Source organism: Pogona vitticeps, chromosome 1, assembly GCF_051106095.1.
Source record: "Pogona vitticeps strain Pit_001003342236 chromosome 1, PviZW2.1, whole genome shotgun sequence".
NCBI classification, from domain to species: Eukaryota; Metazoa; Chordata; class Lepidosauria; order Squamata; family Agamidae; genus Pogona; species Pogona vitticeps.
Window position 1 is genome coordinate 167162662 of NC_135783.1, and position 13865 is coordinate 167176526.

General features: G+C 44.6%; 1 protein-coding gene across 4 annotated transcripts in view; it reads right to left on the reverse strand.

The window, feature by feature from the left end:
* The window catches only part of COL4A2 (collagen type IV alpha 2 chain), a 410505-nt gene that overhangs the window by 267304 nt on the left and 129336 nt on the right, over window positions 1–13865 (reverse strand). For all 4 annotated transcript variants that reach the window (XM_072992602.2, XM_072992648.2, XM_072992721.2 and 1 more), the window contains 4 exons: window positions 3980–4051; window positions 1641–1676; window positions 1473–1535; window positions 1077–1112 (listed from right to left, as the gene is read on the reverse strand). In XM_072992602.2, the coding sequence (XP_072848703.2) occupies window positions 1077–1112; window positions 1473–1535; window positions 1641–1676; window positions 3980–4051 (207 nt within the window). The remainder of the gene's footprint in view (window positions 1–1076; window positions 1113–1472; window positions 1536–1640; window positions 1677–3979; window positions 4052–13865) is intronic.

Here is a 13865-nt window from a genome sequence, read left to right on the forward strand (position 1 = left end):
ACCCCTTCCCCCCCTAATTTAAGCGTTCTGTCCTTCTTGCCTGTTCCTTTTTTCAGTTTTGAGTCAGTCTCTCTCTCACACACACACACAAACAAACACATCCACCCACCTACCCTCCCTCCCTCAATTTTCTGCATATATTTAAACAAGCTGATGAAGCCACCTGTCGCTCTCTCACACCTTCCTTCCCTCCTTAACTGGAGTGTTCCCTCCTCCTGCTTGCAGTAACCTCCGGCAGAAGCAGTCATTCACAAGCCAGATTGACTGCCAAGGGCTGTTCTATAGCTGTAACCAATCAAGCAGCCTTATCTCTGATCTCTAAAAGAACTGAGGATTTACAAGTGTTGCAACTAAGGAAGGAGGGAGAGGTGGCTTCCATTTTGAGGTTTGGCTGCAGGGGGTGGGAGTGGGGGTTAGCGCTCTGCTCATTACCCCCAGGATTTTCATTTTTACCACCTTTGGGGTAATTTACCCCTGTTCCCTCAACACTGGCTTAAAGGGTCCTGGAGGGGCCATAAAATGGGAGAGAAAGGGAAACCAGTTTGAGGGAAGGGGGTGGAAAAATATGGGAAGACAAAAACTGCTGTTTTAGGGTGAAATAGAAGCTAATCATGACGGGAAGTAAATAATAATGATTACGCTATAATACTACAATAATCAAAAAGCTATATAGGCTAATTCTATAGAAATAATTGCTTTCATTGCTCTAGTGTGTTCCTATACGTCCTACCAATGCAGTGGAAAAAAGGAACTGAGTGGACGTTTGGAGGGCGGAGCATGTGCTCCACAGGGGGATGTCTCATTGTCAATTCCTTTTTAAGCTCTAGAAACTTCTGAAACGTCCTGCACAGGTGCAGACCAACCCATTTGTGTGCATTCACAGAGGCCACGAATAAGAATCTTTGGTTTTCTGCATTTTATTACTTTTGTGTAAATGTGTCCTAGTGGCAAGGGATGGGCTTTTTACCCAATGATACTCTGTCAGAACTTTGATAATAACACCAATGGACGCTTCCAACATTTCTGATTTAGTTTCAATTATTCAAGATCGATCCAACAATAAGAAAAAGACGTACTTGCAAGCCTGGTGACCCCGGTGGCCCTGGAGGTCCCTGTGAACAAAATTTAGGAAGAGAAGAGATATCTCAAAGAATATTCAGTTCATGAAAATATACAGAAAATACTACTTATTTCACCAATATCACATTAAGGATATCTAAAACACATCATTTAAAAATATTTTGATACTGCTCATAAAATTTTACTTGTTCTTAATTTGCTCAGTTTATTGTTTATTATTTCTATAAACGAGTACTTCCTAACAAAGGCATTAATTAGGATTACACATACACTTCTGGATATATGTTCCTATATTAATGTTACCATTCTCCATTTAGGGTGTAAGGAGTCGAATTTCTTCTTATAAATAAGTAAGCAGTGTGACAAGAATCTCTGCATCTCATAATACATACAGGTAGACCCGTCTCTCCAACTGGACCGAATACACCCTTCAAACCAGGAGCACCTTGAGGTCCCTAGAAGTCAAGAAAAAATATTTTCAAATGGTCAAATTGTTCTTAATTCTTTTTAAAGGCACCTACTATTATTGGATAAGTGTTATCTGTGACTATAATGCTTACCTGGAAGCCCATCAAGCCTGGATCTCCAGGATCTCCCTAAAGGAAGATAATTTGAAATAGTAAATAATACACCTAATTCTAAAATTACAACAATCTGCAAATAAGTGAAGCAAACATTTTGTTTAAAAAGATTGCATTTGGTTAGGTCTTCCCATTGTTTAAAAAGCTTTACAGCCATTAGTGTAATACAGAAGTTAAAAGCGAATAGGAAGTTAACATTTGTCAATATGGCTGTCTGCCTATGTATGCTCAGTTAACTATGTTCGTTTTTGAAGCAATTTCAAGCCTAGAATAGGCCATTACGAAGATTACATTTACAGGGAAAATAGTACTCCCCAGATGCTTCTATAGGGGTTGTGATTTGTAATTTTGCAATCAATTATGGGGGCTTGACATTAGATAGGGACATGATATTCTGAGGCCTAGGGTTTAAAATGGCCTCAAACTCCCCCGCTCTATGATGAAAGGAGATGAAGAGACTCTGAGCATCTCAAGCCATCTGGGCACTAGAGATAGATTTTACTGCCCTGCTCATGTCCAGATTGTGCCATGAACATAGTGAAGACTGACAGAGAAAGGACCTTCTTGATGTCCTTTATGTTCAGGAAATAGAAAAGAACCTACAGACTTAAACTGTAAACACAGAGTATACATGAATTTTAAAAAACAGTGGAAGGAAATCTGTCAAACACTTTGCACTACAGGAGTCCTTTGGAGTCCCTGATTCAAACCTTATTCATCTGAAGTGTTGGGCTCATTAAGGTGAAGAACAGATTTATCAGTAGACTAGGAAGTAAGTGGTCTATCCGGGTTTATTCCCCTTATCCACTGCTGTATCTAAAGGGTTGGGAGAATTACTTGAATGAATGGAGAGTCAAGAACTTAGAGGGAATCTTATGCTTGTTGGATGGTTTGTTTTTAGGTAGCTCACTAGGAGTCAAAGGCTTCTGAACAAGTTCGCCAAGAATCAGGCAGTTCATCTTCCATGCCTTCCGTACCTCCATCTAGACTCCCAAAATCAAATAAATTGGGGCTGGATTGTCCACCCATGCATCCGCCAGCCCTGCCGGCCTCACTCTTCCTTCCAATCGCTCCAGAGCGCCGCTCAGCTAGCCACTCAATAGCCTTGCACAGAGACTCGCCCTACCTCCCTCTGACAGGAAGGAAGAGCAGGGCTGCTGCCACTAGCAGACGCCTGAGTGGATCCTTGTTAACTCCAGCTGTGTGGGGGCATTTGCATTCATATACGAATACCCCCATCTCTACTGGTAACACCACTGATAAAAAATAACACTAACACATGACCCCTATCTCCCTGCGCAGTACTAATTCAGAATTCACACAACAGAGTAGAAAACAATTTTTAACCAACACCGTGAACATTAACTCCCTATAAAGACATAATAGTCTGTACTTATTATCCACTCTGTATACTGTAGCACAGGTTGCATGGTGAAAGTCCCTGTAAAATACTCATCCTTGAAGAAAAATATATTGCTATACATAATACACAAAAATAACCTCCATGGATGGCAGTTTAACTTGCAATAAATGAAGCTTACATATTACATGGAAAAAGATGAGACATTGATTTTTCAAATGCAAGAACAGACAATACCTTTTATTGGATCACTAAAAATAAAACAAATAGCAAGGTTTTAAATATACAGTGGTGCCTCGCTTAGCGACCTTAATCCGTGCAGCAAAAATCGCTGCTAAGCGATTTCATCGCTAAGTGATATAAAAAAGCCCATAGAAACACATTAAAACCTGTTTAATGCGTTCCTAGGGCTAAAAACTGACCTTAAAGCGACGATCCTCCATACGGCAGCCATTTTCACTGCCTCTTAAGCGAGGAATCCATGCGAAAACACAGTGGGTGGCCATTTTGTTTTTCCGGTGGCCATTTTGGAACCGCCGATCAGCTGGCCGAAAATGGGGGCTTTGCAATGATCGCTTCCCTGCGATCATCGCAAAGCGAATTTTCCCCATAGGGAACATCGCAAAGCAATCGCTTTTGCAATTGCAAAAACAGCATTGCAAAGCGATTTCTTCGTTAAATGGAGCGATCGCTATGCGAGGCACCAATGTACAGTCAGTCTGCAACTAATAATATGACAGATAATATTATAATATGATAGAACCCAAAGTATATTTCCTAAAACTTAGGGTTCAGAATATAGTTGGAAAGTTATTGTCTTCTCAGATTTTGAGCATATCTAAGGGTCTCTAAATCACTGGAACATTAGCAAGAACATTTGCAAGAACTACATTTCTCCACTAGAAAAACATTAAGCTCACTTCATAATCTTGAGGCCACAATAGCTGCCTAGACTTACCCTGAACTGGATGGTTAATTCTGGAGTCAGCATAAAAGGTTCTCCCTTCTGGCCTTTGGGTCCTTGGATTCCCTAGATTGATTGAAAGTAGTAGTAGTAGTAGGAGAAATACATTTAGTTCTTATGTCCATGTTCAGCAGCACAGTGTTTTAGGTAGCCACTTTAGTAAACTGATGTGTGGGCTCCTTCACAATTCTGCCAACCCCCTAACATAGCAGATGCCTCCAACTTTCCTAACTCAATTTCTCGCACAACCAGTCATCCCAAGCAGCAAAAGCTCCCTCACAACCACCAGAATCAGACCATTCAGCAGCAGTCAAGAAACAGAAACCGTACCCACCAGACAAACAGGATACACAACTGAAACAGATCCCATAAAACCCAGCAATCATAATCAAAAATCCACAAAAAGACTCTTTTGTCCTCCTGCTCATCTCACCTGTCTATTCAACTTATCACTGGATGTGCTATACACCAACAAGTCAAAACTGATGCATAGTGACCCTAATAGAATCATAGAATAGTGAAATTGGAAGGAGCCTTCCAAGTCCAACCCCCTGCTCAATTCAGAAATACAGATCACTTTAATAGGGCTTTCAAGATGCATGAAATACTTAAGGATTAGTTTTAACAGTTCCATCCCATTCCCAGATGATTTTCCATGGCTGAGTGGGGATCTAAAGCCAGGTCCCCCTGTCATTTATATTTATCAGCCAACTTTGTAGAAGACTTCCTAGCATGTGAAAACAGATTCCTTATAGGTCATGTATAGTCCAAGCAATCAACCTCAGCTTTTTCATGTCTGGGCGGAGAATCTTCCCGTCTTGGCAGGTTAATAGATCTTCTGAACCAGAAACTGAAAAATGTCCATGGCCCTCAGAAGAAAGGAAGCAAACCAAAGTTGCCAAGGCCACCATGGAATCAACAGACTTGTCTATTGTGGAATCATTGGACTTGTCTTGCTGTATCCTTACTAATGTCTGATGTATCAATAAAATTGGTGGGAACATGAAGACATCTACATCATATTTACACATATTTACTGTGTTGTACAATTACATACACTCAATATGCCAGGAAGTTTGGAAAACTCAGCAGTGGCCAGTGTACATCCCAATCCCAAAGAAGGGCAGTGCCAAAGAATGCTCCAACTACCGTACAATTGCACTCATTTCACACGCTAGCAAGGTTATGGTCAAAATCCTCCAAAGTAGGCTTCAGCAGTATGTGGACTGAGAATTCCCAGAAGTACAAGCTGGATTTCGAAGGCACAGAGGAACTAGAGACCAAATTGCTAACATGCACTGGATTATGGAGGAAGCCAGAGAGTTCCAGAAAAACATCTACTTCTGCTTCATTGACTACGCAAAAGCCTTTGACTGTGTGGAACACAACAAACGATGGTATGTTCTTAAAGAAATGGGAGGGCTTGACCACCTTATCTGTCTCCTGAGAAATCTATACGTGGGACGGGAAGCAACCGTTAGAACTGGATATGGAACAACTGAATGGTTCAAAATTGGGAAAGGAGTATAAGGCTGTTTATTGTCTCCCTGTTTATTTAACTTATATGCAGAATACGTCATACGAAAGGCAAGACGGGCATGAATCACAAACCGGAATTAAGATTGCCGGAAGAAATATCAACAACCTCCGATATGCAGATGATACCACTCTGAAGGCAAAAAGTAAGAAGGAATTAAAGAACCTCTTAATGAGGGTGAACGAGGAGAATGCAAAAAACAGGCTGAAGCTCAGCATCAAAAAAACTAAGATCATGGTCACTGACCCCATCACCTCCTGGCAAATCGAAGGGGAAGATATGGAGGCAGTGACAGATTTTACTTTCTTGGGCTCCGTGATCACTGCAGATTGTGACAGCAGCCACAAAATTAAAAGACACCTACTTCTTCAGAGGAAAGCAATGACAAACCTAGACAGCGTCTTAAAAAGCAGAGACATCACCTTGTCAACAAAGGTCTGTATAGTCAACGCTATGGTTTTTCCAGTAGTGCTGTATGGAAGTGAGAGGTGGGCCATAAAGAGGGCTGACCATTGAAGAATTCATGCTTTTGAATTGTGGTGCTGGGGGAGACTCTTGAGAGTCCCTTGGATTGCAAGGAGATTGACAGGTTACCTAACTGTAATTGTAGTTCTTCAAGTGGACCTCTGTGATTCACACTATGGGTAATCCGCGCATGCGTGGAGCCTCATCGGAATATTCTAGAGATTCTGCAGTAGCAAAAAAAATACATTAGTACAGACCCCTCCCCCGGTATATGTACCTTGGTGCCAAGGCTCTCTCTTCAGTTAGGTCAACCGCCACATAAAGAAAAGGGCATGACAGTACGGAGGCCGGGTCAGGCTTTGTGAATCATAGAATTACAATTCCAGGTAGGTAAACTGTTGTTCTTCTTCGTGGCCTCTGTGAATCAAACTATGGGTGACTAACAAGCTACCTTACCCAGAAGAGGGTGTCACCCCAAGGAAGATGATAACACAGGACACCCGAAAGCATCATCAGATTAATGCCAAAGGTACAATCTGTAGTGATTGATAAATGTGGACGGCTGTGACCATGTGGCAGAGGCGCAGACGTCCTGTAGGTGGTCACCCCAAAGAAATGGTGTAGATGTCGCCAACGCCCTGGTATAATGAGGGCAGATACTCTGTGGCACTCGAGCAAGCTAATAAGCAAGCTGGATGGTAAACGCAATGCACTTAGATATTCTCTGCGAGGTAACTTGGACTGCAAGGAGAACAAACCTATCCATTCTGAAGGAAATCAACCCTGAGTGCTCTCTGGAAGGATAGATCCTGAAGCTGAGGCTCCAATACTTTGGCCATCTCATGAGAAGAGAAGACTCCCTGGGAAAGACCCTCTTGCTGGGGAAATGTGAAGGCAGGAGGAGAAGGGGACGACAGGAGTGTTACATACAGCACTGATGTTACCTGTCTGTCATGGGTTTGGAGGGAAAGTTCCATCCTATGGGGAGTGGAAGGCGGGACATCAGGAGGAGGGGCTGTACTGTATATATATGGGAAGGAGGGGGAAAAAGCTGAGAGAAGAAGCTTGAGTGGGAGTCTGTGTGTCAGACAGGGTACTACTGTGTGTCAGTCAGTACCAACCTGATAGGTTCAGGTGTCTGTATGGTTAGCCAGAACTGATAGGTTCAGGGTCTGTGCTTCAAGTTAAGTGTTCTGTGTGAACCAAACTGTGTGTATGTATGATTGAGACTAAGCCACGTTACTGTATCTTATTCACTTGATCCTTTTATTTTTCCCTGTGTGTTATTTAATAAACCTTGTTCTTTTATTTGTTAAAAATCCATCCCTGGTCTGTGTGACTTCTTATAGGGAATGGTTGGTGGCAGCTTAGTGAAACTGTGGCATATCCCATTAGGTCTGGGTTTGTCACATTGATTGGTGTCCAGCGTGTGGGATACGACTGGTCCAGTTGTCCAGTGGTCCAGCAAAGCCTTGGCAAGAGTGCCCAGAGCAAGGGGGGTCTAGTCAGGGACAATCTGAGAGCACGTAGGTAATCTTCTAGGTGTACCTCACGGGGAGGTGCGCTAGTAGAAGAACGTGTAACCTCAGATTGGGGACTAGATTAGGGAGCTCTGAGGCAGCCTGTTTTGGCGGGAAGAGGCTGAGGCAAAACTGTGTAGTAGCAGTGATCTAGCCTGCCTGCTGAGAGGCCTAGCAGAGGGGGGGTAGACTCTGGCTCGCAACTGTTGCAAGTTAGTGCTGAAAGAACAGCAGCAATCTATAGAAGGCTGCTCCTGAGGGGAAAAAAAAAAGTGGTCGCTTTATTTTGAGGCTTGACTTTTGAAAGCAGCCTGTTCTGGGGGGGGATTATGCCCTTGACTCGAAGCCAAATGGCAGAAATGGGTGAAGCGAGGGAACCCCAGGTAGACCAAGGTTCTGAGGAGGAATTTGGCTCAGTGCAGGATGAGAGCACGGGAGAACAGAACCCAGAACTCAGGAAAATGCTCATAGCCCAACAGCATGAACTGAGGATGAGGCAATTGGAAAGAGAAGAACGATTAGAGAGAGAAAGAAGGGAGGAAAGGGAAAGGCAATTTGAAATGGAGCAAAGGGAAAGGGAGAGGCAAAGACAATTTGAATTGGAATTGCAGAGAGAGAAAATGGCGTTTGAGTTAAGAAAATTGGAACTGATGAATCAGAACAATAATAACAATAGAGATTCTGAGGGAGGCCAATTGTCTAAAGCTGACCTGAAGAAATTCCCTGTGTACCACAAGGGAGATTGTCCTGAGGTGTTCTTTTCCCTAGTGGAAAGAGCGTTTGTGGACTTCTCAGTAAGGGAAACTGAGAAGATGACCATCATGCGATCTTTAATCAGTGGCAGCCTGGCAGAAGTCTATGCAGAGATGCCACAGGAACTGATGAAAGATTTTGCAGAGTTTAAAAAACTGGTGTTTGCCAGACATGGGATAAATGCGGAACAGCTGAGGCAAAGATTCAGGTCAATCACCAAGAAACCAGAGCAGACTTTTACCCAAGTGGGGGCCCAATTGGTGAGGCTGCTAGAGAAATGGCTATCTCAGGAGGGGACAGAGACCTTTCAGCAGCTCAAAGACTTGATAGCGCTGGAACAGTTCTATTCAGTCCTGCATGGGGAACTGAAATTCCAGGTGAGGGAAAGGAAACCGAAATCTGTGGCAGAAGCCGCCGAGATCGCAGATTTTATTTATCAAATCAGAAAGCCCTTAGGTGATGAGGGGAAATCGATGGGGAAACCTAAAGAAACCTACAGCAAGTACTCTCAGGGACCAGGGAAAAACCAGCAAGGGGGAGGGGCCCATGTTGAAGGGAAGCCCTCAGACATGAAACCACCAAGACCTCAGATTTTGGAGGGAAAACCAAAACAAGATGAGAAAGACTCAAAATATAGCAGAAAATGTTATTTCTGTCAGGGAAAGGGCCATCTAATCTCAGAGTGTGAGAAATTAAAGCAGCTAAAAGGAGTTGTGCCTCAGGATTCGAGTGGAACCAAGCCAAAAGCTGTGTTCTGTGTCCAGAAAGAGCAAAGCCCCTTGCCACTGAGGGAGCCTGTTGCCATGGCTACTCAATCTGGAACAGTTACATCTGCTGATCAGGCTGAGGAAAATGGTCCTCTTGTGGAGGTCAAGCGCTGCTTACTAGTGAGAACAGATTCTCAGTTGTTTGAAACCGCAGGGGTGGACGTAGGAATACTTGACCATCAGTATAGGGGGCTGAGGGATACTTGTTCCCAGGTGACCCTGTGCCATCCAGATATTATTCCTAGGGAGTATATAATCCCGAATGAGAGCATGAAGGTAGCCGGGATTGAGGGACAGGTGATCTCGCTGCCAGTAGCTGAGGTACCTGTGAACTTTCAAGGCTGGAGGGGAGTTTGGCGGCTAGCGATTTCATCGACTCTGCCGGCAGCCGTGCTCGTGGGAAATGACCTGGCTGAGCATGTGAAACGGGTGCTAGTGATTACACGCTCACAAGCCACCACAGGGACAGTTCAGGGGGGTACTGATGAGCCAGAGACGGAAGCAGAGGGGAGTTCAGAGGCTGTGGTGGAAACCTTGACCACAGACAGCCGATTTGGCCAAGAGCAAAAGGCAGACGCCACTCTCCAAAAGTGTTTTGAACAGGTGACAGACGCCCAGCTAACACCTGAAACCCCAGTGAGATTTCGAGAGGAAAAGGGAATTTTATATAGAGAGACCCTGAGGAATATCTCAAAAGGGGGAGATGGGATCAGAAGTCAGCTGGTGGTACCTGAAAAGTATCGCCCCATGATCTTACAAAGGGGGCACTCTGACATGTTTGCTGCGCACTTAGGGGTGAACAAAACACAACAGAGAATTACACAGAATTTTTACTGGCCTGAAATAGGGAAGCAGATCAAGGAGTTCTGTAAACAATGTGATGTGTGTCAGAGGCAGGGGAATAACCGTGACAGGACCAAAGCAAAGTTGTGCCCTTTGCCTGTGATTGACACTCCGTTCAAATGCATAGGGGTGGATATTGTGGGACCTTTGCCCAAGGCCACAAAGAGGGGGAACAGGTTCATTCTCACCATTGTGGACCATGCCACGAGGTACCCTGAAGCCATTCCCTTGACTAACATTGAAACTAACACAGTGGCAGATGCCTTGGTGGGGTATATGTCCAGGATGGGATTTGCCTCAGAAATAATCACAGATTTGGGCGCATCGTTTACATCGAAGCTCATGAAACGGTTATGGCAAATCTGTGGAATTAAGCATAAGGAAACCACTGCCTATCACCCTGAAAGTAATGGGTTAACTGAGAAGTTCAATGGGACTCTAATGCGCATGATTAGGGCTTACTTGGCAGAGAATCCAAACAATTGGGACCAGAAGCTGCAATCCCTTTTGTTTGCTTATCGATCAGTGCCACAAGCCAGTACCGGGTTCAGTCCGTTTGAACTTTTATTTGGGAGAAGGGTGAAAGGGCCCCTTGATTTGATCAAACAAAATTGGGAGCAAATCACCCAGGATGACCCACAAGATGTTGTGACATATATAGACTCTTTAAGGAATGACCTAAAGAGAAACCTAGAGCTAGCAGCAGAGACCCTGCAAGCTCAAAAGGTCAGAAAGAAAGCTTGGGATGACCAGGAAGGCAGGGAGAGGCACTTTAACCCAGGGGAGGAAGTGCTTTGGCCTCGGCCCTGCAAGGAGAACAAACTGCAGCTGGGTAGCCCAGAAATAAAAGACTTGGGTCACATAGTAGGGGGAGGAGTGATAAAACCCCTCGAGCCCAAGATAGAAGCAGTTCGTGATTGGCCTAGACCCAACACCAAGAGAAAAGTCAAATCATTTCTTGGGTTGGTGGGCTACTACAGAAAGTTCATCCCGAGGTTTAGCGAGATTGCGGCTCCGCTGACCGATCTGACGAGGAAGAAGACTGATGACCGCATCCCGTGGACCAGCGACTGTGAGGAGGCGTTCCGGAGGTTGAAGGAGGCCCTCATCAACTATCCAGTGCTGCGTGCTCCAGACTTCGACCGGGAGTTCATCATCTACACCGATGCATCTAACAGCGGGGTAGGAGCAGTTCTTTGCCAGGAGGATGAAAATGGTGACCAGCATCCAGTGTCCTACCTGAGTAGGAAACTCCAGAAAGGTGAGAGACATTTGGCAACCGTGGAGAAGGAGTGCCTGGCCATAGTCTACGCGATCCAGAAGGCCAAGCCTTACATCTGGGGAAGACATTTTATTCTGTGCACTGACCATTCACCACTGCAATGGTTAAAGACAATGAAAACCCACAATAGTAAACTTATGAGGTGGGCTTTAAATCTGCAAGACTATGACTTTGAAGTGAAGGTGGTCAGAGGGTCAGTGAACTGTGTTGCTGACGCCTTGTCAAGAAGACCTGAAGAATGAAGACGGCGAAAGAAACATGGACTATGTATATATTTTGATGACAAAAAGTCAAATGTGTCTGTTTATTAAACATGTTGGTTTGTATAAATAAAGGTAACTTGATGTATTGTTAATGGTAAATGTTTAAATGCCTAATAGAATGTAAGTATAAGTAAGTATGGCATTGTATGTTATTATATGATGGTTTTTGTATGTTTTGGGATCCAGGTTGTTTTTTGGTGAAAAGCACCTTAGCTTTCCCCCTACAAAACAACTTATAAAGAGGGGAGGTGTTACATACAGCACTGATGTTACCTGTCTGTCATGGGTTTGGAGGGAAAGTTCCATCCTATGGGGAGTGGAAGGCGGGACATCAGGAGGAGGGGCTGTACTGTATATATATGGGAAGGAGGGGGAAAAAGCTGAGAGAAGAAGCTTGAGTGGGAGTCTGTGTGTCAGACAGGGTACTACTGTGTGTCAGTCAGTACCAACCTGATAGGTTCAGGTGTCTGTATGGTTAGCCAGAACTGATAGGTTCAGGGTCTGTGCTTCAAGTTAAGTGTTCTGTGTGAACCAAACTGTGTGTATGTATGATTGAGACTAAGCCACGTTACTGTATCTTATTCACTTGATCCTTTTATTTTTCCCTGTGTGTTATTTAATAAACCTTGTTCTTTTATTTGTTAAAAATCCATCCCTGGTCTGTGTGACTTCTTATAGGGAATGGTTGGTGGCAGCTTAGTGAAACTGTGGCATATCCCATTAGGTCTGGGTTTGTCACAAGGAGGACGAGATGGCTGGACAGTATCCTCGAAGCGACCAACATGAATTTGACCGAACTCCGGGAGGCAGTGGAAGACAGGAAGGCCTGGCATGCTCTGGTCCATGGGGTCACGAAGAGTTGGACACGACTTAATGAATAAACAAGAAGAACAATTAGTATTTGTCTGCGTTGAGAGTGAGATTGTAAAGTTTCGATGAATATGGAATTGGGAGCTGGTTGTTTCTGTAAAAAGATTGTGCCTGGGTCATGTACTCAATAAAGGTTGTCTATGTGTTTTGATACTGAATGAGATGATACAGAGATGATGATGCAGAGATGATATGATGCTACTCCAAGAATGTCTAGCTGTGCTCAGGAGAGAAAGGAGCATGGAGATATGGACTGGTGTGGTAGTAACTTTGGAGATGGGATGATAAAGATAATCTGCTGGTTTAGTAGTGGGTCTATGGATTCGTAGGTTGAGGGATTTGGCCATATGAATCATTAGTTGAGCATAGGTTTGAAAATCCTCTGCTGGTGACGGAGGGTCTGTGTCTGCCAGGGCAGAATCTGGTGATGTTAAAAGAACTGATGGTGTTTGAGGCCTGGAACCATGATCAGATGGGTCAGCATCATGCCTCAAGTCAATCGACTGTTGATCAATATTGATGGCGAGTGGCTGTTCCTGAAAATATTGGTGTCAACGCTGAGCTGTCGATGTCAAGGGGGGGGGTTGGTAGACAATCGTCGATATCAAAAGTTACTGATTGGTATCGATGTTCAAAGTGCATCCATGGACAGGTGGTTGATATCAAGGGTCTTCAACTGGTATCGACAAGGTGTGTCCATGGACAGGGGCCGATATCAAGGGTCTTCGATCAATATTTATGTCAAAGGTGGACAATGGTCGATATCGAGGACTGTCTGTATCGAAAGGGTCGGTATCGAGGTGTGTCAAAATGGAGGTTGCTGTCAGTGTCAAGACAGCTGTTGAAGTGTTAAAGGCGTCGATGGACCACACTGTATTATGGTGGAATAGACAGGCGCTGGTGACACTGAGCGGGATGAGCACTCGCCGTCTTCCTGAAGGAGAGGAAAATAGTAACTTGCCAGTGCTGCAAATGTGCCCGGAGCTGAGTATTGATTGGCTTGCTTGGGTCTCTTAGCTGATGGCAGATAAGATGTGCCAGGTAGTCCTGGGTGATCATGGTAATAAGAACACTTCGACACCGAAGGCTCCCTAGAGACAACCTCCAGGCGCAGCGCTACCAAAACAGGAAGAGCAACTGGTCTGTTTGGCTGGTTTCTCCGTTGAGCACCGATCGGGGCAAACAGCATCCCAATGATGGTGCCCAGCGTGATCTGTTTCCGGGCAAGGAGGCAAGCGGACACTCATACAGCCTTGGTGCCTTTGTTAACATGCCAGACGCCAAGGTGGTAGGCCTACTAGGGCAGAGTAAGGCACAGTATATGGTTGTGTTTCAGCACCATGGATGTCTGGTGAGGCAATTTATGAAGACTCACTGGGAGAGCCTGAGGATTGTTGTGGGCTATCAGTGGAAGCTGTGAGTCGATCAACACACTGTTCCCATTCAGGAGACTGTGGTGGTGAGGTTGATGAGGTGGAAATGCCTCCTCATCTGAAAGACAACCAACGCAGATGAGGTCCCCGGTCTCTGGTGGTTGTGGTGTTGGGAAACGGTTTTGGAAGGCTTTGATTTCAAAGACT